The sequence below is a fragment of the Styela clava genome, chromosome 3 (genome assembly GCF_964204865.1).
Source record: "Styela clava chromosome 3, kaStyClav1.hap1.2, whole genome shotgun sequence".
Lineage (NCBI taxonomy): Eukaryota > Metazoa > Chordata > Ascidiacea > Stolidobranchia > Styelidae > Styela > Styela clava.
This window is the reverse complement of record NC_135252.1, coordinates 20,580,827-20,607,384: the sequence shown is the minus strand read 5'-3', so window position 1 is coordinate 20,607,384 and position 26,558 is coordinate 20,580,827. Positions and strand designations below refer to the sequence as shown.

General features: G+C 35.7%; 2 protein-coding genes across 3 annotated transcripts in view; both read left to right on the top strand.

Annotated features, from left to right (window-relative positions):
• Positions 1–10,602: 10,602 nt before the first annotated feature.
• On the top strand, positions 10,603–16,443 carry LOC120343170 (uncharacterized). Its single transcript, XM_039412297.2, has 6 exons — positions 10,603–10,782; positions 12,334–12,411; positions 12,839–12,991; positions 13,732–13,823; positions 14,200–14,381; positions 14,821–16,443. Exons 1-6 carry the CDS (start codon positions 10,722–10,724, stop codon positions 15,077–15,079), a joined length of 825 nt encoding a protein of 274 aa, XP_039268231.2. The 5' UTR covers positions 10,603–10,721; the 3' UTR covers positions 15,080–16,443.
• Positions 16,444–20,612: 4,169 nt separating this feature from the next.
• LOC120342837 (uncharacterized) overlaps positions 20,613–26,558 on the top strand; it is a 50,597-nt gene continuing 44,651 nt past the window's right edge. For both annotated transcript variants that reach the window (XM_078111222.1, XM_078111221.1), the window contains exons 1-5: positions 20,613–20,741; positions 21,643–21,732; positions 23,118–23,247; positions 24,156–24,265; positions 25,617–25,868. In XM_078111222.1, the coding sequence (XP_077967348.1) occupies positions 21,652–21,732; positions 23,118–23,247; positions 24,156–24,265; positions 25,617–25,868 (573 nt within the window). In that variant the 5' untranslated portion in view covers positions 20,613–20,741; positions 21,643–21,651. The remainder of the gene's footprint in view (positions 20,742–21,642; positions 21,733–23,117; positions 23,248–24,155; positions 24,266–25,616; positions 25,869–26,558) is intronic.

Here is a 26,558-nt window from a genome sequence, read left to right as displayed (position 1 = left end):
TATTTCATTGCAGTTTCATGGGCTCTGAGCGTTTTACTGGACAACTTCACTCAAATATCAGTCTCTTTCGTCTTTGAGTGAGTGAGTTACGTGGACTTTGCTTTGAGCAATTTCCAAAAAATGTCAATCTAACCCGTGATCGAGACAAAGTACTATATGCACAGAATCAGACTATATTCTCGCTGTTTTGTTTGTCATTCTTCATCGCCATATCATCTCATTAATTGATTTTAGGACACTTTTAAATTACAGCCAAAGTATTCACAAACTAAACAGGACTGACAAAACTGACTGCCCATCATATACCACACCTATGGCACTCTAAAACCAACGCATATCGGGTCTTAGTAAATGTTCACATGCATTAGATATATCTGTTAATGGATTAGCACATCTATATGAACGATTTATAAAAGCCCGTAATAAAATTAAAACAAATCAGAAAATTCACTACAATTTTTTGGTAAACGTCAAGATATAAGTAATGCGAATTCACCAATGATAATGTTACAAGCAGAGGCATTAGTTGATCGCGCACGAACTTCGCCTTTTCTAAACTTTCCTTGTCTGAACGGATTAATACGATTATACAATTACTGTTGAATAATAGCGAATTAACCGCGTTTCATTTATAGCGTGTAGTTTCCAAAGCACCCTATGATTGTTTATAGTAACATAATATTATATTTGTTTCAATGTTTTCAAACCACGAGTTGAACTTCTAAGAATATAATCATAGTGAATGCATATAATTCGATTACAACTTTTATTATATTGCTAATTCCAAAACGAAAATCACGGTTAATTATAATAGAATTTCATAGTGCTTTTTACGAACGGTGCAATTGGAAATATTACATTTTATTATGCGTACGTTACATAGTACATTTGCACTTGAGCAAAAATTGAGGACTTCAGATCAGAATAGTAGAAAAATTTTGGAAGAGAGATCAATCGAGCAAAAATAATTTATTACTTCTCATTATAATTAAAGTAAATAGAGATAATTAATGAGCTCCAATCACGATTATTTATAAAAAAAAATTATAGCAATTCTTTCAGACGACGAAATTCTAACTCGCAAATTTCGCCAGGCGTAATTACGAAGCGTAAAATCGCAATTGAGTAAGTACAATTAAGAATTCTAGATCAACAGCATTAGGAACGCTTTTCGAGAACAACACACGAGCGATATAGCTTTTAATTCAATAAACGAAGAATATCGATAACATCAGTAAATTGATATATAATATCGGGGGTGTACCCAGGGGGTTTGAGGGTCGGAGCCCCCCACCCCCTTCTCTTTTGAAATGTAAAAAAAACGCATTTTTCTGTATCGGTCCCATTACAGTTGAACCCACGTACATTTGAACCCATGACAATTGCACCTGTATGCTATTGCACCTATGGAATTTTTTTTGTTTCACGGATAGTTAAACCCATACTAACCCTAACCCATGGGTTTTAGCACCCGCACATAGATTGAACCCGTGGATATACGCATGGGTTCAAATGTACGTGGGTTCAAATGTACGGTCACCATCTGTATCATATATAGTAAATTTCCGTAACTTGAAACGATGATTTCAGAACCCTCAACCCAACCCCCTTGCTCCCTGGCTACGCTCATGTGTGGTAGTATGTACAAGTATACCGTACTAGATTAAAATCAATAAAGTTGTCTTCAGTACTGGAACATTAGCATGATAGAGTCCAAAATTTAATTCTCCCCCAAGATATTATCCTGACCTTGGCCATAAGACACAGAGATCGTTTTCTATTATTTCTCCAGACTTTGATAATGGCTGTACTCTTCTTTACCTGTAATGGTCAGATAAAAATTTTGTATCTCCTCACCTCAAATGAGATTCAAAATTGCGTTTTCAAAAGACTATTTGCAAGAAATATATACATTGCAAAACGGTCTTCAAAAATACATAGAAACCCAATGTATTCACTATTTAGATTTTAGACCCATCTACTATCTAATATGAAGCTCAAATTCAAATGGTATTCAAACATGCGTTTCGAAAAAAAATATTGCAAAAGATCTCGTGAATACAGCTTTAAAAACAACAGAAACTTACTATGTGTAACTTTCTATCTCAAAAGCACAAGAGCTAAACTATACGAAAATTGCATGACGCCCGAAATATATATATACACAAATAGGTGAAGAAATTCCAGCTAAAATGGGCTTTTTTATATCCAAATAACCATCAATTTTATAGAGTGTGACAAGCGCTAAAAGTGTTCACGGAATCCACTTATAAAACTACAAATGAATTCTGATAATTTCTTGGAAACAGACACACAAAAGGTAATAAAGTTCAAAGTCAATTTACGAGTTGGTTAGAGTTGACAAATGGAATGACGCATGATTGCCATTAGGTATATCCATGTTCAAGATAAATAAAGCACAACCGGTGTATAGAGAAACGATGTAATTTGCCGGCAATTCACAGAACTTCTTTATCAGGGCATGATATGAAAATCGGCAAATTATATCGTTTTGCTATCACTGGTTGCGCTTTATTTATCATGAAACGTTGGGAACACGATTCAAAGCTTTCCACGATATAGGAGTGTCTGAGATAGTTTCTCTGACTTCGAGCCTGCGTTGAATTTTAGGCTCCACATTTACATACTTCCAATGATTTGTGTTAATGTATTTGTAATTAGGGTTACCTTATTATAGTATTTTTGTAATGCCTCCATAATTATCTTGAATAAAAAATTCATTCAACAAACAATCAATAACATTGTCCAGTGTAAAACATACTTTCTTATCTTTTTTTATTCAAGTATCCTCGCGAGTGTATTGAGTTACATTGGCGATATGTTTTGACTAAAACCCAATCCCGATACAATTTGAACTTGAATTTTTAATAAATTTTCGGATCCTGTTGGCAGTGCATTCTATTTTATACATAGGCCAAAAGGTTACAAGTTGAATTACTAAGTAATAAAACTCATAAAATTGAAGCCGAAAGTTCTCCTAGCTGTTTAAATTGTAAATTAAGCAATTTCGCCTGAGGGCAAAAGTCAATTTGCAGGTGTGTTATAGTAAGGAAGATTACGGTGGCTTCGATTTCCTTAAAAATTATTTTACGACAATTGCAGGGATTAACATTGCACGTGACGAAATTTACACTCTGCGAGATGTTATTAAAAGCATTCTTTTTAAGCTTGTCGGAGGACAAAGGCTGAAGAAATTTTTATTATTTTTTGTCAGAATTTAGGTGAGAAGTGAAAGGAAAAAATAGAATCATTATCTAATAATACCACGATCCAAGACCAGCAAGTCTATATAACATGGTTTTATTATATGACGTACTGCGGCCTCTTATCTGGTTACCAATCCATGGTCGGGTATGGAATTGGTTAATTATTTGTTTTCGGAAGCATGGACTTGATGGGGGAAGAAGCCGTAACCGACCAGCAGTTACATTAACCACCATATGGCGGTAATGAGTCTGAAAATAATGAGAGATATGCAAGATAAATAATGCAAGATAATGAGAGTGCGACAACAAGCGTATTGCCAACGCCGAGCTAAGTTTATTAGATCGTTTGTCTCAAAGAGGGAATTTGGGCTATAATTATCCGTTGATGCTTTTACCTAATGCATTAACGAGGGGAAAGCGCCGTATCTAAAAAGTCTTATCGGCTAATATGATTTTTTATTATTGGACACGAGGTTGATTCATATAGTAGCCTTCGTTAATTTGATGTTTTTGCAAAAATATCGCATTTCTTTGCAATTACTATAGACGTATCTATTTTAAATCCCCAATTCTTTAATAGAAGATCGCTATAAGGCTATTAGATTTACATTGTTTTCATCCAAAATTTTCTTCAGGCGTTTTATTTTTTTTTCGTGGGAACACTTTTTTATGACGTATAGAAACATTTTATTCCGTCACATTTGTCAACCTGCCTTCTCTTCAAACTTGGTACCCAACTAAAGCCTTACACCATGTCCTCCAATTTCTCATTTCCAATCGCAGAATTGGCGATAACATCGCTAAATACTAAAGTTTGCTTGCACGGTGTTCGCGTCTTCTAAAGCTAATAGTTTAAATATTGTTAGATACCAATGCCAGTTTTTACAGCGTCTTGTGTGGAAAAAATAACGCGAATACGCGCCCTATAAAACCACTCTGGTAATCCCGTACCCTTAGCATATAAATGCAATATGATGACATTCTTTCCGAATGCAAATGTGTATTGAAAGCAATAAGAGCGAGTAATAAGAAATGACAAAATTTATACAATTGATGGCACAATGAAAGGACGTCACATTTATACGATTTTATCGCAATGAAAAGGCGGGCCTTTAAAATCAGATTTTCACTCTCAGAAATAAAAAAGTTCAATTGGAAATAATTTCAATTTGTTTCCGCAATAGTTGTGTTTATATACTATAGTACAACAAAAATCATAAACATCTCACGCTGGGAAACACAAAGTTTTTTATTACCACATTAAATTGATGAGAAAAACGGTATTAGATTCAACCATAAGTCGTTACAAGAGCAAGCGTTATAAAAGATCATTGAACATGCAAAGAAAGATGGTGCAATGTAGCGTGGTAAAATTCTAGAAGTAGAACAATTTGATAACGGGCGTTTAAAATGATGTATGAGTATGATTAGAAAAACATTTATTTCTTGTACCATTGCATTTTTGCTTAAACCATGGTCGTTACACACAAAACTAATACATATATTGGTTTATTAATAAAAAAATTCACTCTACTTGTGAAAAGTATGGAACATACATACATACGAAATGTGATGACATCGTGCTACAAAAATCATGTAGGTGGAGCATTTAAACATTGAACATTTGAAAACACTTACATAGCATAAATAGTACGAAAAGAAATGTTTTTTGTAACTTTGCAAAACCTAAACGGTATATGTTATTATTATTTTTTGACAGTTTCGGATATTGATCTTTGATGAAGCAGGAAGCCCACATGTTCATGTTCGTTTCACGGCCTAATTTTATTTCTTTGTCAAAAAAAGTGTTATTTCGAGATTCAGTACGATTTGATCTGCCAACTTATTTTATTTGAATGCGAAAAGATGGCGATGGTATACCAATGCACCGAATACGCTAGGTTTCAGGACTCGAGTTACTGAATAAAACAGTTAACGAGAATATCGGTATTGCGGTTTCGATTCATGACTCTATAGTAACACCGCGTGTTAATTAATAACTCGCTAATTATACGACATAATTTATCCAAAATCAATAGGCTGGTCCGAGATATGATGAATGCACATGCAAAATTTGGAGCAGAATCAACCACGCGTTCGTGAGATATCGCGTGCATCTAACAGACAAACAGACAAATACCTATCAACATACTTACCAATCTAAAGATCGATAAGTAATAAAGATAACGCTTCAACGAATATGTCATTGCGCGCACAAAATTCACGACCGTGGGAATTACTAATTCGCTTAATGCTTGAGAGTAAATCTAAAGGGAGTATTCATCTATAAGATTCCACGAATCAGTATTATTCCACAAAATGCAAGTGGCATGGTTTCATTATCAACAAAGTCAGCAGCGTTAAAAACTGGTATTATGACACGCGGGTAAGAGTATTCGTGAGAGTACAGTATTCATATTCTGTTTTAATTAATACATTTTAAAGCAGCAAAATTATATAAAACGAAATGCCAGTTTATTGGATGGCTTACTAATATTCAGACCAAAGCTGAAGATCATGATAACTAACGACACCCGGCAACAATAGTTTGTCATAATCAGCCCCCCCCCCCCATATCTTCTCTTATCATCATCTTAAAGCAGGTGTGTCCAACATTTAATGCAGGAGGGGCAGATACTAATGACTGGGTGAAACCGCGATCCCCTGCATCTTTATTTGACTTAGACTTTCTAGTAGTTTTAGGCACAAAAATCATTTTAACGTTATGAGATGATAAATTGGACCCAGATGTACGGTTTGTAACCCAAACGGATTGGAATAACTCACACGTACCAGATTAAACTAAAATCGTGTCTCGGGCGGCAAATCATTCAAAATTGGCACCGCACAATTTCTCTTTATGGGCCGCAGGTTGCTCACCCACGACTTAAAGCATTCATAAGCGGAGAATATTTTGTTCGAGAGTATATCACTAGTTCACGAAAATAGCATTTGTGAGCATATTCATATTCTGCTCTATCCCCATTATATGCATCGCCTGATTATTAGCAGACAAAACCGAGTTTAAATTTGGTATCCTGATAAACGGTAAAATTATACCCGTAAAAATAGAATAAATACACAAGTTCGTTCGTAAATAAATCATTCCGTATTCAATTATGGACGCTTGGCCAGATATCACCGCATTTAACATATTCAAATATTTTACTCCCTAGACTTTTGTGAAATATTTTGATAAAGAGCGATAAAACGAAGTATTAGGGAGTGTTGCTTGCCAATTATAAAAAAAGAATGTGATTATTGCCAGCAATTGATATTGATATCAAGAGAAATCTCATTTGTTCACGTAACTCAATGAATCGCTAATTGAATTTTGAATTTTGAAACTCAGTGTGGTTTCTTTTAGTACCTTTTTTTCAATTAAAAAAAGAAAAGTTTGATGGAATCTTGCGATCAATAAGTGGCCCATGCTTCTCTATGGTCGCAGTTAAATTACTAAAAGAAAACAATCACATCCAGGATGCAATAAAATTATTAGGCATTACCAAACCGGAAAATTCAGGTCTTTTGAAAAATAGTGCATTTTTTATATCGTTACATATAACTACCATGCTCCCATCTCATCTAGGGTGCAATGTAATATGTAGGCAATGTCAAAGCAAAAAGATTTTGGTCCTTCAAAAATAGTATCTTTTTAAATATCGTTAGATATTAGTGGCTGACGAACGATTTTATATCAAAACATTATCAACTTCCGACTTTGAAGATTTTGCATCAAACACTTTGAAATCACCGAACCGACGGAAAAGATTGTTCAAAGCAAAACATCTATCAACTGTATGATTCATTTTTCCACAATATTCACAGCTTTCAGGATTCCTGTAGCCAGAACGGGTTTGGTTGTAATTCCATCGTCCACGATAGTTGCGATTTTTATCTCGGCGTCCATTTTGTTTTCCTTGATAATTTTGCCGTTTCGGTTTTGCGCCGTAATGCTGTTTTTCGGACGATTTCGTTGGTTTCTTTTTCTGCTTTGCCTCTATGTCAGTAGACACCCAATCTACCTGTAGTTGACGTTTGGAAGCAGCATGTTCTATTAGAAAATTCACAAAAATTTGGAAAGGCTCATCATACGGACCATAACATTCCAGAAAAGTTTTTGCTCTTTGATTTCTCAATCCACGAACGAACTGCTCACACAACAATAGTTGTGTTGCTATTGTTCGTCCGTAACCATAATATGCTATGATGGAAAGAGCCTTGGCATAAATATGATAACTCTCCCCTTCCTTTTGCATGCGACTTCTGAACATACCATCGAGAGGTCTTTCGAGTTCATCGTTGCAAAATTGAACCAAGTAGTAAAAAATTGCATCTGAACTCATTTGCAACTCAACTGGAATGGCTTTTCTTAATTCAATGCAAATATCGTCATCTAGAAGTCGCCACAAACAAATTGCCTTAGATGGATCACGCTGAGCTCTTGTTTTCTTAAGAATCTCATCAATTTGATATATATAATTATAAACATCGTCGCCCTTCTTGAAAATCTTGACAGACCTAATTACAGTTTCATAAGCGAAATTTACATTATTCTTACGTTCCTCCAGCAGTAGGTTTTCAGATGAAGTTGCACTTTCTGTTGCAAAAGCCCGATCAGCTGTTCTATGTTGTAAATTGCAACACAAATTCTGAGATGCAGGGTGATACATGCCATAATTTGGATAGCACGAGGAATACGGCAAACTTCGGTAATGCCAGTTAGAATATGTAGTGTTGGAACAAACAGCGCCATGCAATGATGAAATTGGCAAAGTGCCGAATCTCGGTTTAAGAGTGGAAGCAGAACCGATGGTCAAAGTGTTCGCTGTGGCCACATTGGTACAAGCACTCGCAAATGTAACTCCCGGTGAAAATGTCACCTGGATATCGTTTAGCGACGTCGTCACATTATTGATTGGTTGGTCTTTCAGTTCACTTGCACTCATACTTTTTTTTATCTTTTAAATCTTCTGGAAGTCCACGGCACGTAGCAGTTGTCAAAGCTTTTCAATGTAATGTATAACAGCTGGATTAATAATACTGTAATAAGAAAATATTTTGTCATTGTGCAACCTTTTTTTTATTCAATATAAAATAGATATGTATGGATTTCTCCACGATGATGTGAATGAATGTAAAAGTATACTCAGCTAAATGAAAATTGCCAAGGCTTCCTATTAAATTAGAGCTGCCCCTTTGTGAATAAGAATATACACTGATATTAGTTTTAAATTTTTTCCAATCACAGACTGTTCTCATCTAAGATTAGCTATTTCCATAATTTTCTAGCGCCTAAAATAAATTGCTAAGCAGTAAAACTGAACTCTATCTAGTCACTCTTATGTATACTAATAGCGTCTATATAAGAAGTAGATAGAAAGTTAGACCTTGGAACAAAAACAAAAAATCCTTGATCTTGTAACATCTGAACATATGGCAGTGACACGCCCTGCGATCGGATATGCCAGATATAATATGAGAGAATGGGAGAGAAAATGTATAATCCATATGATCTATATGAAAAAAAGTGCGGAGTTTGTCTCATTTTATCGTTCGCTTTTTGATTCCACGCGCCTTGTCAGAGTTAAGAAAAAAAATCTTATTACAAACTCGTAAACTGCTTCACTTCCATATGTCCCGCGTTAATTCTGTGTGTAAATGATAAATTTAGCAACCATCAACTGTAATCATTTGGTAGAATAGAGTTTTCACTATTAGTCGGGAGTCGGTGGTCACATGTTGAACCGTTAACTATGTTGGCCTCGCAATTTAAAATCTTCCATATCCATGGTAAAAAATTGTGCGGGCAATGCCAAACCGGGAAAGTTATAATCCGTCAAAATAGGCTTATCGATCTATATTCAGAAGATCACGGTAAGGTGCGTGATTTCAAAACAGGACTTTTGGTTTCAACAAGTCCAAACCATTGGAAAAAACAAATTCGGCTTTGACAAACAATTCTGGATTGACCCAAATTTTGACTCCGGGTTTTAACTTCGAAACAACATATCGTCACGCTAATAACCGAATTGCGTAAGTCATTTTTGGCGGTTTTGAGTTTTTTATAAAACAGGTATTTATGTAATGCTGCGCACCTGTCTGTTAACTCAGATTTTATTTTAAGAATTCCGAAACCCATAAAAATAGAGATTTTGTATAATATGCAAATTTGTTCAATTGTTTCGTCATAATGAATTATCACTATTAACGCATGACTATTGTGACGTCACAAAGGCAAAATAACCTCGGCGAAGGATTTTCGAGTTTTTGCATCTCAGATTCTAGCTTAGCGCTTATAAATTTCAATTTATACTACAGTATAGGAAGGCGTGCACTTGTGATATTCACTGTCTGAGTCCAATTCACCTTGGTTGGCTTTAATATAAGGGTACATCGCTGTTTTATTCTTCATATTTAACTTTAGTCTTATTTCGGTGGATGTGCAGAGCGTGTTGTATTGATGAAATATATATTTTAAACATAAAAAATAATGTAATTGAAACAGATTAGCTATTTTGGGGATTAGACTTCGTATATACTAAGAATTACATTCGTTTTTGGATTGTTTGGTTTTCAGGACTGGTACATATAGTCAAGTTGCAAAATTGCGTATGTCCCCTAGTCGTAGACACATTTCTGCCTAAGTCACAGTGCGTCATTATGACGTCACATGACTGCGTCATACAAATTAACTTAAATCCGGCTACGATCAAAAAATTCAACCATGGCAAATTATTGACTCTCAATGGCATAGCAATTTCATTAGGAAGTTTTTTACGTTTTTCTCAAAACTGCTAAAAATGACTTACGCAATTCGGTTATTAGCGTGACGATATTTTAATTGAGAACATGGTGTCGTTTCTCTCTTTCCTGCTTATTTAAAACAGTGACCACCAACCTCATTCAATAAGTTCATCTGGACCTCCTGAAGTATGCGCACCAAGATGGCGCACAACCTGAACTTAGGTTATGTACCAGGTTAGGGTTAATGTAAGCGTATATAGCACTCTGGTGTTTGGCGCAGTTCTCGAGTTTGAATACTTTGTGACGAAATATGTCATGAAATGTACTACAAGCATATTAACGAATTAAAGAATGTCGGTGAACACTACACCAACTAACTACACACAAAGTAATATTTCTTCCCCCAAATAACGAAATTCCTCATGCATAAATTTTATTCTGGTTGGGGAAACGGTGAATCGAGATTTCGAATTTGATAACACAACTTATGACCCGATTCTACAGCGAGCCAAAACAGCCAGACAGACTCCATTTTGAGGCGTTCAACCGTTCAAGCAAAACAATGGGGCCGCCCATTCACGGTGGCTGATCGGCAAATATTATGTCTTAGATTAAGCGTTAGCCCTTTCAACTGCATACTGTGTTGCTTTGTCTCAACGTTTTCATATTTTGTCGCGGGAACTTTTGTTTCCTCAATCAGATTTTAGTTAAATTATTCGCAGAGAAACGTGATTAATACCGAAGTGCATGGAATCCACGGTGCCAGCATATAAGAGAAATGTCGATAAAAAGTTATCAATATACAAAGGTAAGGACTACTATATGTTAGCGGTTCTTCGTTGATTTTATTTTATTGTACATATGTATTGTTATGCTTAATTATTCTTGTTGAAAGAAATTGCTTTTCTTCCGAAACTAATCGAACAATTGATTTTGAATTTTTACTATTTTAAAACAGGCGAAGCTGAGTGAAAAGTATTCTGTTTCAATTTTGTCGAAATAATTCTCAATGATTCATAAAAATTGTTTGCTATTGCTACGAATATTAATTGAGTCATGATATGGCAATAGGATTGGAAACGTGATATACAAATACAGCCAAAAATATGCCTTCACAGCCAACGAATATGCATATAGCGATAATGCCATATGCATATACAGCCAATGTGATATGCATATACCGTCAAAGCTATATGCATATACCGCCCATATAGCCAATGCCATATCCATATCTATATCTATTTGAGTTGACTGTACATATAAAATTGGTTGGATTTATATTTATATGAGTTGGTTGTATATGCATATTTATGATGCTATATATCGTCAGGCTAATAACCGAATTGCCTAAAATCATTTTTGGCGGTTTTGAGTTTTTTTTTTTTTATAAAATAGTTATTTATGTAATGCTGCACCCCTGCCTGTTTAATCAGATTTTATCTCAGGAATTCCGAAACCCATAAAGATGGCGATTTTGTATGATATGCACATTTTTGCAATTGTTCCGTCATAATGAATAGTCGTTGGTTAACGGAGGACTATTGTGACGTCGCAAATGCAAAATTAACATCGGCGTAGTATTTCTGCGAGTTTTTGCATCTCAGATTCTAACTTAGCACTTATAAATTTGAATTTACACTACAGCATAGAAAAGTGTGCATTTGTGATATTCCCTATCTGGGTTCAATTCACATTGGTTGGTTTTTATTCAAGGGTACATTGTTATTTTATTCTTTATATTTAATATACTATGTGCAAAGTCGTATTCTCGGTGGGTGAGCAGAGAGCGTTATATTGATGAAATATTTATTTTGAACATAGGAAGTAATAATGTTATTGAAGCAGATAAGCAATTTGACTCTAAATGGCATAACAATATCATTAGTAAGTTTTTAACGTTTTTTCAAAACTGCTAAAAATGAGTTAGGCAATTCGGTTATTAGCGTGACGGTATGTATATTGATTTGGCTATATATGCTGTGTATGTACGTCAATTGACTGGCTGAATATTACATTCAATTTGCTGTATATGCATATGAATTTGCTGTTTATGCATATGAGTTGGCTGTATATGCATATGAGTTGGCTTTATATGCATATGAGTTGGCCGTATATGCCTATGTTGAATGTATTTGTTTATCACGTTACCAACCCCATTCCGATCTGCCGAGAGAGAGGCCCTGGCACTCTCAAGAAAAACGTTTTTGCATCGTGTGGGGTTCCCACCTATTCAAAGGACATAAATGTTTAAATATGATCACAATCTTACATATTATTCCAGTTAATCCATATAAAATGACTGTAAATTTGTAGTTTTAACGTAGAGCAACTTGCATTATATTGATTTATTATTTTGCAGGTTCCACTCTTAATAACTTACCAGAAGAGTTTGAAAACTTCGAAAATATTACGAAAACTTTGGATAAAAAATACAGAGGTAGGAGATTCTTTCATTAAAATATTAAAAATTGTTACCGTATTTTGTAGGACTAGGTGGGGTGGCCACAGATTTTGGGTACTTCCGTCGTATGTGTACCAGGTTAGGGTTAGGCCATAATGTTCTTCCGATTTTCTATATTTTAGTTCTATTACGAGTTCGGGGACTGTCTGTGTTAACCAAGAGAATTTTTCCCTTAGGTTTCAGCCCCTTTACACAACTTGATGTAAAATAGGTGAACTGGTAAATTACCGTACCGCATATGATTTTCGGGGAATCAATGATAAAATATATTGTTTTGCCCTTCGTGTACATCTATTTGAGCATGGCTCGCTTGTTCGTATTGACAATTTAAAAATAACGATAATCAATTTATTAGACAGCAAGAACTAAACAATTTGTCACATACTGTTTGCTATTCACACAGATGTACGTGGTGAAAAATATTGGGGTTTGAAAATTGCTGTCGTTGTTCTGACTATAGTGACTGCAATGGCGATGTACCAAGGTATGAAAATCGCAAACGATTTTGAAATCTATAAAATGGATTCCGACAAAAGATTTGACGAATTGAAGAAAGGTATAAATATGAAAATTTCTAATAGAAATACAATGAGTAATTGAATATCAAGACAGAAATATACTGAACGTACACATAATGACTGATTTGATTTGACGATTTTGACATTGCGAGTTGACGGTCATGCAACTCAGATCGCCAAATATAATCGCCTAGGGGGCGGGAGATGCTCACAGGGGGGTGCGAGAGGTCACGTAAATTTACATGTAACGGCTCCTGAAACGGTCTCCGCGTTCGTTAAAAAGACCGGCTTTTTCGTGGTTGCCAAGAAGTCTGTAATTGTTGCTTATTTTTAACACACAGTAAATAATTTTTGCATTGCTCAATAGTGATGAAGTAAACAATTGATTGAAATTTCACGTGTCTTATGTAAACGTTCAAGCAGAAAATACATTAAAGCATAGGTTTATTGCTTGTTTAATTTTACTTAATAATTAGTTTGACTTCACCAGGTATTGCAAACTGAGCAGCAAACCGAGAATGTATGATGACCATCTACTATTTGGCTTTAAACAAAGGGGCGCGAAGTTTGTAAAATTTTTCAAAGGGGGGGCGCGGCTCAAAAAGTTTAAGAACCACTGGGCTAGCCAGATTGAATTACCCAACGGGCCGGATTGGGCCCGCGGGCCGTAGTTTGCTATTAAACTCATAATATTAAAGTGATAAAGTATAAGTGTCAAACCTTACGGGTCACATTTACATATATTCTAACACAATTTACAAAACCTTCATTTATTTAGATTTTCGTGCTGAATATTTGTTGTTAAAAACAAAATCTGAAAATGATCTGGAAAGTATGAAAAACAATGTTCAGTCCGACAAAGATAATCTTGTAAGTTTTTCTTTGATTCTAAGAAACGCCGAAATATTCGCTTTATATTTTTAGAATTTAGAAGTTTGGGAGAGGCGAACTTTTAGAATTGCCTAATCAATGGCTTTAAACAAAGCGATTCCTAGTATCTACCTGGCTACGATTCGACCTGGATTTATCTTTTTCACTTTACCCTCATGAACTAAGACTTCACTTCAACAAAACTTGCATTAGGTTAAGCTTCCTTTTTAGGAGTCCATAGCTTAAAAGCACAATCTCATTTCACGCGGTCGGATTCAGTATTCAAGACATTTTCAAGAAGTCTAGTGTGGAGATAGAGAAAAAAAACCAACCCAATTTTTTTAGATGTCTAATAATAAAACTTTCTCTGCATTAGATCAAAGTGATCGAATCTCAAAATGAAAAGATTTTCGAGTTATCTGGATGGTTCAAAGCCAGCAATAATCTTTTTTATAAAGGGTTTTCCGAGAAAGTCGAATACCAGACTGCGAGAAACCGCTGCCAACAACTGGGTGCTCGGTTAATTTCCACTGGCTTTAGAGATCCTGCTGTCAGAAGGTAACGTATACTTAATGAAGTTTGTTGCTATTTTCTAAGTTAAGTTTTCTCAGTGTTAAGTCAAATACTCGGAGTATGTATATTGTAAAAGATGTGAAAACAATTTAGCCACTCAGATGGAAACAAATATAGGTTATGGAAAAGAATTCCTAAGTTTTTAAAAGTTTTTATGCATGGGCAGATTGAAATTTTTGACATAAGTCACTTTGTTATTTTAGGTTCCCTCAATGTTATTGTTAAATCATCGGCTAGTTGACTCTATTGTAATATAATGTTGCCAAATACCAAATGGGCCATTCAGATATCGGTAATTGGGGCCGTTTATATTGTTAATACGATCTGTTATTGCTCATCATTTTGATCTATGCAAAAGTGATTTTCAATCATCGTTTATTTCGAAGACATGTCTGAAAAGGTTTTTATTTTTTTATATTTCCAGAGAAATTATTCCAAAAATTTGTATCCGGAACATCCGCATATGGATCGGGCTTAATGACATTGAACGAGAGGGGATTTGGGTTTGGTCAGATGGGGAAATCCTGACGAATATAAGAAGTATTCCATGGAGAAACGGTGAACCAAATAACGACGGAAACGAGGATTGTGGTGAATATCTTTGGCGAACAACGGATGACGGAGTAAACGACACTGAGTGCTATTCACATTGCGCCTATGCCTGTGAAAAAGCATTCTCTTAGGGATTATCATGATAAAAATTGATAAAAATGATAAACATTGTTAAACATGTTTCTCAATTTCGTTCGAACTTTGCTTATAAGTGATATATTCTCGTATCCTGCATGTTTCTGCTGTTCCATTTGGCTCACTTATAAAATTTCTCTTAATCTAGCCCTAACGCGGGCAAACTACGGCCCGATGGGTCAAACCCGGCCCGATGGGTAATTTAATCCGGCCCTTCTAATGCTGCCACAATCAAACTAAAACCGAATTTTGGTGTTTTAGGTAAAAAAGGCTCAAGGAATTTGTTGAGATTGCGATTAAATTTAGTTTCGGCACGATGCTTATTGTTTTCCACTTTTGCTTTTGTAACACTGGTAATATTGTTCATAAAATGTAACTCTTTACCTCACACTTAGATGGTCCGCCAGTCTAAGGGGACAAAATTGTTGGCCCCTGGTCCAAAAACCATGCCCACCCCTAATCTAGTCTCATCAGAGGTCCACGTATAACACTGAGCAGTATGGTGCCAAATGTCTGTATATATTTGTGCTTTTTAGCCGCGGTTTATTGTAACTCCATGGTTCCATGAAACGCTTATTCGAGCTCGGTGAGAGAGTATTTGAGTGGACTGTGTGAATTGTGTGCCAATTCCTCAATATCTATTTGTGTTATATAATATTTCCTGCTATTAACAGCTATTGAAAATTAAAACAGTATTCGCTTGCCTAGTGTGGATATATCATTGGATTTTTTGCATTTCACCTTTTGTAATAAGTTTCTGTGCCCAAAACCGAAATATTGATTTCCATAAATTCATGTTTTTTTTTATTATAATTGTTGATGGGGGTTCCGTGACAAGCGCAATAGTATCGGTGGCCCATAATACGTTTACCATACGTCTCGTTTTAGGCGGGACAGTCCCACTTTTCAACGTCTTGACCCTGCGTCCCGACCGGTCAGTCAAAAGCCCCGCTTTGGCGTTCAGCCAGTCAGCATAATACACGGACATTTTCAGTTAGCATGTCTCGATACTGTTGAGTGTAGCGTACCGCTAGATTGCTTACTGAAAAGGTTGACTCGTGGTTTTTTTTGTTTCAGTAATTTTCGCTAACTTTGTTAGCTGTTAATTGCTACAATCTGTTACGTGTAAGCCCCGTGCGCCAAAAAGGTGCTTAACGTAAACTTTTTTCTATTTTTCCAACTGAAATCAATATTTGGACAGACAGAGCATGAACTCTCGATGACAATATGACCAATGAAAACAGCCGGGATGGTTTTAAATGTAGGACTCTAATGTAAAATCGGTAAATTTAGAGTTGAAAAAATTTACAGCTATGGTCTTCGGAGGCGTCCCGATTTGAGGTCACAAAAATATAGTGACCCTGCCCATAAAGTCCTATTTTCTTTTTAAATTGCAAAGGAAATTCATAAATGCGATATATTGTTTTGGTGTATTAAATGAAGTAATAATACTTAAACAATTACTGATTAAAAAACAACAAACATGATTAAGATATATTGAGAACTGACTTCATAATAAAATTGAAATTGTAAAGAGACTTAATGGATAACCTGTAGGGGGGGGGGCTCCACAATGATAAAAAGAATGAAAATCATTGGTATAGACAGTACAATCGAATTATTCCAAGTATCGGATAAACTAAAACATTTATAATCCGAACACAAGAAAAGGAAATATTGTTGAATAACATACCGATTAATTTCTGCTTCTGCCATTTATGTGATAAATTTCTCTCAACGATAAAACTGCCTAAGAGCGCGATTTCGTAGAAAATGTAATATCAATGGTATTAGTAATTTGAAATATCAAGGGTACATGTAAAAGTTTAACACGTCAATATATAGAAAAAGCAAGGCTTATCTAACCGAGCCAGCCTCTCAAAGAAATATAGAAAATGAATATATATGTATTTGGCAAGTGGTACGTTGTCTGGAGGATGGTACATTTTAAGATAAATAAAAGAAGCGCTAACCGCAGACACGAACAACTCACAGAGAAAATCATATGCAAAAATAACAAATATGAGATTGTTACGACGGGCTGGCAAATTACTCTCTATTTCATACGAGTGTACCTCGAATTTTCTTTTTTGACGCAACAAACTGCCTAAATCTAAACTCTAAACTATAGTCAAAGGTTTGAGTAATTAAAAATAGCACCATCTTCGACAACGTTTTGAACGAGTTACAATAATATGGAAATAAAATATTATGAGGTAAAACTAAAAGATTTGCGCCCTCGAAATGCGTTCTTAATAAAGAATAGTAATGCGGAAAATAATAGGGATTTTTTAAAAAGTATAGAAAACTATATTTATTTTCTATTTTGTTCTTAAAGAGATAAATTAGATAAACAATGAAGACCGCAGGAAAATCGTTTCATGAACAAAAATGGGTACTCCTGAAGTATGCGTTATAATATGGCGGGCACCGGAACGTAGTATGAGTACAGGCTTAGGTTTAGGCCATAATTTTATTCCATTTTTCCCTGTTTTAAGTTCTATTACGAGTTCGGGGATTAGCCAAGTGACTCCCGTAGTATTTGTACCTGAAATTATGTACTAATTCTAACCTGGTATCCATCTTGGTACGCATACTTCAGGAGTACCCAAAATTTTAGATATTTTTTAAATACGAACGCAGTTTTTGACTCTGATCATTTGAAAATACGATTTTAGATACCAATAAAATTCCGATAATAGCGATTCCGAATACACATCCCTGATTATTTGACAAACAAAATGCTTCGCCGTTTAATAAATCAAAATCAAACACTGAGTAGCTATCCCATCACTATCGTTACGTTTACTAACTCGCAATGTAAATAGACATAAGAACCCAACTAACGGTACAACGCGTTATTATTAAACTAGTTAAATGCTGTCGCGTGATTGCCCGAATCAGTAAAGATACAGAATAGATTTTTTATGTCTATTCTAAGACAGAGATGTGTGTCGGCAATCTTATTTAACGTGTGGCGCAGTGGTTTCAACGGGATTTTCAAGGTACCCAAGGGTTCTGTAATGACAGTCGTACAGGGTTACGTTTCTATTCAAAATCCGCAAGCCTATATATTAATGAATTTTATCCTGAGCAGACTTCCGAAGAAACCTTCCAGGTGCTCGAGGAACTCTGTGCAATATTTGTATGGCTGATTATATATGAACAAACCTAATACGGTAAAGCAAAAGGGTAGCAAGTTGGTGGCCGTCCATTTGAACCCACGTACATATGAACCCATGTGTATATCCGCGGGTTCAATCTATATGCGGGTGCTATAGACCCCATGGGTTAGGGTTAGTATGGGTTCAAACATCCGTAAAACAAAAATTCCATAGGTACAATAGTATGCAGGTGAAATTGTCATGGGTTCAAATATCCGTAAAACAAAAATTCCATAGGTACAATAGTATGCAGGTGCAGTTGTCGTGGGTTCAAATGTAATGCAACCTAACAAGTTAATAACAGTAGCAGCAAGTTTGAAATAGGGGCAAACCTAATAGGTATTTGATTATAGACATATAACAATACAGACATAGTGGACGATGTATTCCCGTCATGTTTCATGTTCAGGTCGGATAGTACGAAGCCCTCGCGGAAAAACACCCTGTCAACGATCAAAATAAGGAAATTAGTAATTATCTAGTTAGGGTTAGGAATGCAGATTGCGTTGGGAATTCAAACCATCCTTAACCATCCTTGGATAATTTCTAACTTGTTATTTTAAAACGTGGTGAAGGTGTTTTTTCTGCATCTCACATTTTTGCATTGATGGTGGTTGCTTTGTACAAAAGATGCAAGGCATGTTGAAGCGGTAACTGGAATGACAATAGCTACTCAAACTATGCACATTTATTGGGGGTGAATCAAATCGCGATTACCTAGAAATTAGAAGCAGTTTAGGTCATATCGGTACCGGTTCTTTTAAATATGGGGGTGTAGGGAAAGTATGTCCCTATCTGCGTGTCTTTACCACTGACTCCCCCAGAGGTCAAACAGGAACACAATACAATGTATAATGCCAAATATTCGTTTAATGCAAAGTTGCACAATCGAATTAAATTTAATAACAGGTGAAGAAATACACTTAAAATCTTCACGCAAGAGTATGCAATGAAACCAAATTTCTATCTGAGAACGATAAAAGAAAGACATGCTACACTTGGGCAAGAGTGGGAAAATACGTCATTACCGTTTTCGCATAAAACGTTGCAGAAAAATAATAATATATGAGATGAATTCGGGCAACGACCTTGTTTTAGGCAAATAACACGCACTGTTAACAATATGTGATGAAAATTGTCAAAAGATACAATCACTATCCTTATGCACTAGCTACAGGGCGCTCCAGAAGTATGTATACCAATATCGAGGTAACTAATTTTGTTCGCCTGTTTTACATCAAGTTGTGTAAAGGGACCAAAAACTATGGGCAGGGGATATATCCACTTGGTCAACACGAACAGTCCCCAAATTAGTAATAGAACTAAAATAAGGGAAATCGAAATAAAATTATGGCCTAACCCTAACCTGGTACACATACCACGAGAGTACTCGCTACAGTGACACTTTGCATATGGGCGTCTGCTTGTATAGATCCCTGTTCTAAAGGAAAGGCAATGTAACATAGCTATATACATTAAATGTAATCAAAAGTAAATACGCGATTTGAATATGATATCATTGTAGCCATTGCGAGGCAGCAATGTTCCAACATATGGACGCGAATGTCAGTGGGCTAACCGCAGTACAATATGCGATCCACACAGTAATCTGTTATCTGTCTCATTCAAAAAACCTTCAAAATAGAAATTACAAATTACAGTGCGATACACCGCTGTGGCAGTTTACTTTGGGTAACTTTTGTACAAAGCCTCCGCCACTAATGCAAAAATGTGCAAATTTGAGAAAAACATTCTGTCACGTTTTATAATAATAAATTAGCGATTATTCAGTTAAGATGGGGGTTCGTAATGATTTAGAATTCGAATTTCCAACGCAATCTGCATCCATAGCGCTCACCTTAACTGGACAATTTCTAATTTTATTTTTATTTTGTGCAGTGGTGAATGTGTTCCCACTTTGGTACGTGTAATGGATTAGCTGACTATTGCCGAAAGGCGACGTGACATGCGGCGGTGCAATATACGCAAAAATTGTAAAATTAGAAACGTAAAGAATTGTTGTACAATTGTAGAATTGTAAAAGAAACACCAAATTTTATTGGGGAAATTCGAAAAATTAATAATAAAAGCAAAAGTCGTCTTGTGACTTCTTTCATCTTGATGTACTGAAAATTTGGAATTGACTAGTCCAATAATTGTGGAGGAAAACGATTTTTTATAACAACAATACCAATGATAACAATTCGTCCGAATCCATATCCATAAAGAGCTGAATTCAATACATTCAATCATCGGACAAAAGGAATGAGGTGTTAATTTCTATCTCGGTACTTCGATACGCCTCATTGCACAAGAATGAAGCCGACAACCGGTAAACTAATACGGTACACACAAAACGATGCGACGCTACCAGAGTAATATTTTATTGTTCCTCTTTTTACTATGTAGCTAGGCTAGACTATAATATTGTAAGTAATTCTTTCGCTAGGTACAACGTAGGTATGTGAATTCGTGGATTTCAAGAAGGTATTTGGTAAGTTATTTATATTTATATTACGTACTGTAACAGGGAACAATAAGGCATCAGACAAGCAGGTGCAATATTGCAATTTTCCAGCGCAGGTGGTAAGACTTGGTGGTATAATAAATATATTTGAAAGAATCGAGACTTAATTTCTGTTGCAGACTGCTGTTATATAGCTAAATGGGCCATTCGAACTATATTCTTTAGTAGTATTGCGACGCGTATAGGCTGTTACAAGTTTAAATACTTGAAATACCTAAAACATGAAATACCATTTGAACAAAATAACCACGCTGATTTTCCAATTTGCTGGGTAATGCCTAAGGCTGTAACGTCAAGCAGAATTAGTCAAACGAAACGTTGTTTTCAAGAAGAACGCTTCATAAATCGCCCAAAATATACCGTTTTTACCTGGGCTGGTTTTGATTTTGTAATATCCTGACCAAATTTATAGTTCAAGCAGATTGAGTATTATAACTTTTGCTCCCAGAATTTTTAGGTATATGCTTAAGTTGGCGACTCATAATTACATTTAAATGTCACAAGAGCTCAGCTTTTAACACAAATAAACGTCTAAGCTGGTGCCCATCAAAATTCAATTTGGTTGTGCTTTATATTTACCACATTGATTTGTAATTGTAAGGAAAGAGGCTTGATGGTATATAGCAAAGGTCTGTAAACTTCATCAAAATATAACTTGTATTTCTCTCACCTAGCTGTCCATATGTGCAGACATTGTTTGTATAAAAAGACCGCTGTAACAGTAAATATTTGCAAAACACGTTTCTGTGGAGCGAAAGTATTTCTATGCGGCTTAGACTTTTGGTAACAATAAGAATCTGACGACTACATATAATTACTATATCGTTTGCTAACAAAAGGTTTACTTTCACCTTCAATTCACTTCTAGGTGTCATTCATGAGACAAGGTGAAATGGCGGCGATTGGATTCGACATCGGAACGACATTCTTATGCGTTGGTGTTTGTGTGAACGGGAAGGTAAACATTCATATTCTTTCATTACTTATCGATCTTTAGATCGGTAAGTATGTTAATAGGTATTTGTCTGTCTGTCTGTTAGATGCGCGCGATATCTCACGAAGGCGAGGTTGAATCTGCTCCAAATTTTGCATGTGCATTCATCATATCTCGGAAAAGAAGCCTATTTATTTTGGATGAATTATGTCGTATAATTAGCGAATTATTAATTAATTAGTGATGGGACACGCGGTGTCACTATAGAGTCATGAATCGAAACCGCAGTTTCCATCGATAAGTCTTCGGTCTCCGACCGATATCCCCGTTTTTTTTTTCTCTTTTTGTTTCTGCTTCCTTCAACACGGGATTCCTCCCAATAGTATTTATTTTTTAAGGTATTTCTATAAGTAAGACGTTTCCCTGACTATATTGACAGGGATCGCTCGTAAACACTCGTCGACCAATATCTGACAGCGTCTTGGTAAATATTTATTTGTGTCGCTGCAAAATTTTGTAGATTTGTACACGAAATTTCTATCATATTGGATAACGCGTATTATGACTTAATAGCTTAATAGTTTGCGTAAATGCAAGTATTTTGCACACGATTTTTTTATTATGTTGGGTAACGCCTATTATGATTCAATGGCTACTCATGATAAGGGACGTTTTTGGGACGTTCAAGTGACTTTATACTAATATTAGTAATACGAAAAAGAATGCATTACGATCAAAGAAGTATGCAAATCATAGGTAAATTATTTGAAATTAATTCAGTCATCGCGGACGGTATCTAATGACGCGGTCTTTGCTCATGGTCGCCAGAGGACCGCATCGTAGCCCCTCGGAGTCGTGGTGGTCACATACGAGAAACCCTGTTGTAGATTTTGCTTTAGGTCAGTGGCTCCCTAACTTTGTTCAAGCGATCCAAATTTTCTAAAAAATAAATTTAGTATGATCTCGCGGCCCAAGGATGTGCTCAAATACTAAATGGTACGTTGTACTTTTATGGCTACAAAATTGGATGACTAATATAAACAAAACGAGGAAGCTGCGCTAGTTAGCTCTCAGCGAAGTTTCCGAAATCGTGGCGTGGTTTAACTTTCTATCTCTGGGCTACTTAAGCATAACAAAATAAATGCTAAAACGTTTTTTTTGATACTTACCACATATACAATTACTATTGAGCAAAACTTTAACATATATGAAATATAAAATAAACAGTAAAATTTACTAGAAAATAAAAGCAGTAACTTTTGTTTTTTGTTGTTCAAAAACAAGCGACTCAAGAAATTTTTCATAGGTTGGAAAACACTGCTAGGCAATATTTTTAAAACTGATATTTCGCCTCATTTTTCCTCTGTACTGTCCGTAACTATATATGTCAATTTCTAGTCGCATTACAGGTACAGATAATCCCGAACGAGCACGAAGCGAGGCAAACCCCTGCATACATTGCATTTACGGACGAAGAACGATTGTTTGGTGGAGCAGCGAGACATCAAGCACCAGTGAATCTGAAGAATACATTGCACAGTGAGATCGGGTTTATTTATTATTTTATAAAGAAATGACATTTTTTGCCATAAACGGGGATATGTACAGGTATAATTAATCTACTGATTCTCAACCAGTGGGCCATGGTCCATTGTTGGGCCACAGAAACATTAACCACACATTGGGCCACAAATTTATTAAGAATGAATAGGTAAACTTAATTGTAATAGAAATGATGATGATGCTGTTATTTGCTACTGATTGGTGATTTCCATGTCAATTATTAAATTGAAAGTGCCTGTATTTGCAGAAATAATTTTTTGTTCTCGCGTAGTTTTTCCCTTGCATGAGAAAGTAAATAGGGCACATCAATTTTTGTGCCAGAAAATGTGGGCCACAAAATAAAAAAGTCTGGTCTAAGCTAATCTATGGCCACGGTTTCAACCTAATTCAGAAAGGAGTAGAATCTTCACGTTAGTTTCTGCTCTACAAATTTGTTAAAATACGAGTTGGTTTGACTATTGTAATATCTAATCCGCAGTTTCCCAAATTGATCACTTCGAACCCCCCCCCCACACACACCGATAGGGGAGCATGAAGCGACTTTTGAAAGCCACGAGCTAAATCCTGATTCCTCAAAATATAAAATAAATGACTGACGTCGAATTGTTCAATTCTCGGACTGAACTACTTTTATCCTTTAGATTTTGTCTGCTGCGATAGAATTACAATGAAATCGAAACTAGATATTTTTATAGAAGCGAAGGTTCTTTTTAGAGTCGGGCTAAGCAAACATATATTTAATAAAAATCTCAACTCCTGCGTCTATCTGCGTTTATACCAATTAACACTATGTGATTCAATTAAGTTTGCCAATGCTCTAAAAAAGGAATCGAGTTCGTTTTTGTTTCCATTTATTTAGCCTTTTTTATTATTTACTTCCGCAGGCATAAAGCGATTGATTGGTCGATCTGCAGCTGACAGACATGTGAGACAACATCTTAAATATGTGGGATACGACGTTAATGCTGATCAAAATGAAAATTGCCAAATACCGGTTAGAAGACCATGCAGTTTTGCTATTTTGTTCTAATTTACGTGATCTCAATCGCCGTTTGAATTGCCTTCCATTAAAGAACCCATTGCACTGTCATATAGAGCAGTGGTTCTCAAACTTTTTTTTCGCGACCCCACTTTTCATAAAATCAAAGCCGACAGATACTCGCGACCCCACAATCAGAAACGTTCAGCAACTTTCAAAAATCAGTTTCAATTGCCTGAATGGGAATCATTGTACCTGTATATCGACTGCAAGTGGACGTTGACGGTGAACATTTAGCCCAAAAAATATGCGAACAAGTCCGGCAATGAGCCGGAAAAGATTTGAAGACATGTGGCATCGTATGTAAACCACGGTGTAAAAATATCTTAGATCAGAATTATAACGGTTCTTTGGCAAAACATAGACGGACCGCATAAAATGTGGTAATTACTCGGCCAAGACACCCCCTGGCACCCAATACCATACTTGTCAAACACCTAATTAAAGGCGAATCGCCAAATAAAGCAACTTTGCTTCGTATATTCGATAACCAAGGGGCTACACTACAGTGCAAATTAACTAACCAACATAATTAGCGGACCAACTACTTATTCGGATGTAACATATGGTCAAAAAAACTATTAAATAGGAAAATATTATTGGCGCTCGTAACACTGTCACTCAATTACATTTACTAACACCGGTAATGCCGACCAGCTGGTAAGGTTAAGTACCGAGAAAGAATGCAGGAAGTTTCACCGAGCAATTTTGGCGCCGTTTGGAAAATAAATGGCGCCAAAATGGAGTTAATGGTGAAAAATTCAAATTTGGAATTTTTTACGGAAACTGCCGACGGAATAAATTTCACTTCCCAACTTTCAAATCCTAGTCACTTATGTGCGCATGTTTGACAGATATTACGCGACCCACAGTTTCGGAACCACTGATATAGACGACAGGCTTGAATTGTAGGAGCGACGAAATCGGTGTGACGAATTATAGCGAACGCGAATTTTTTTTTACGTTTTTTAAAATCTTCAATTTTATATTAACAATAGGCCAAAATATTGCTTGTCAATCTTTCTTCTGCTGACTTGATTGGTATTCTTGCAGAATAAAATTCAGGCAATCTTACATTCACAATTAATTAAGGTACAAAAGTCTTGCAATGGTTATGAGGTTCTATTTAAGTACGTTTTTGAAGAGGATTATATAATATAACTGTATGTGGTATTGTAAGGCTGCATGTCAAATAAAGACAACTATGATACTTTCGAAGCCATCGTGTAACCTGTCTCGCGTCTCGTTCCGCGGAACAGTTCATACGTAAATAGTATATTGTTTTGAATTTACATATCTTTTTTAGATTACCAGCTACAAAAATCGCAAGAGATTGTATCCGGAACAAGTTACTGCAATGATGATCGGAAAAATGAAGAAAATTGCGGAAGATCATCTTGAAGTAAAAGTCACAAAAGCAGTTTTATCTGTTCCTGCGGGCTTCACCGATTTTCAACGACAATCTACTATGAACGCTGGAAGAATGGCAGGTTTTGAAGAAGTTTGTTTGATGAACGAACCAACTGCAGCAGCTCTCGCTTTTGCACATGATAAAAAGGTTAGTTGTTTTTGAATTATGAGCGAAAAAATTTGACGATTAAAAATCAGTCTCACTTCGGTATAAGTCATTAAACCAGAGATTGAAACAAGTCCATGCTTCCGAAAGCAAATAATTGGCTAACTAATCCCATACCCGACATAGACTGGTAACCGGACGAGAGGCATTGATTCGCCATATTCTTAAGCCGTCTTATCGGTTTTCCTCTCTCCCGGGATAAATATGTAAATCCTATTCTATATATATTTCTATCTTGGCGTTTATATGGCATTCTAACAACTGTCTAAAATTAGATTCTTCAAATAGCAACTTGGGCCAAATATTTCTCTTTATTCCATTTTGGAATTTAACGCACATGCTTTTTTGCAGCTCTTTGTGGAACAAAAATTGCGGGGAACTTTATTGATATAAAAACCATCCAAATACCGATTATTGCGCAAGTTCGACAACAATTTGAAAATTAAATTTGAAAAATAAATGGCCATTTTTGTTTTTGTATTCAATATAATATTTTAAAATATGATCCAAATTTAAGGCCAGAAAAATTTATTCTGTTCACCTAAATATACAGGGTATCCATAAAGTCCCTTTAATTTCAATTTTATTTTTATGAAGTCAGTTCTCAATATATTTAAACCAGGTTTGTTGTTATGCAATCAGTAATTGTTCAAGTATGTTTTACTTCATTTA

Bases quoted from the DNA above. Each gene is read 5' to 3' on its own strand.
- LOC120343170 (XM_039412297.2), top strand. From the start codon at position 10,722: ATGGAATCCACGGTGCCAGCATATAAGAGAAATGTCGATAAAAAGTTA. The intron at 12,412-12,838 runs GTAGGAGATTCT...CTATTCACACAG, and splicing joins TTTGGATAAAAAATACAGAG to ATGTACGTGGTGAAAAATAT. The intron at 14,382-14,820 runs GTAACGTATACT...TTATATTTCCAG, and splicing joins AGAGATCCTGCTGTCAGAAG to AGAAATTATTCCAAAAATTT.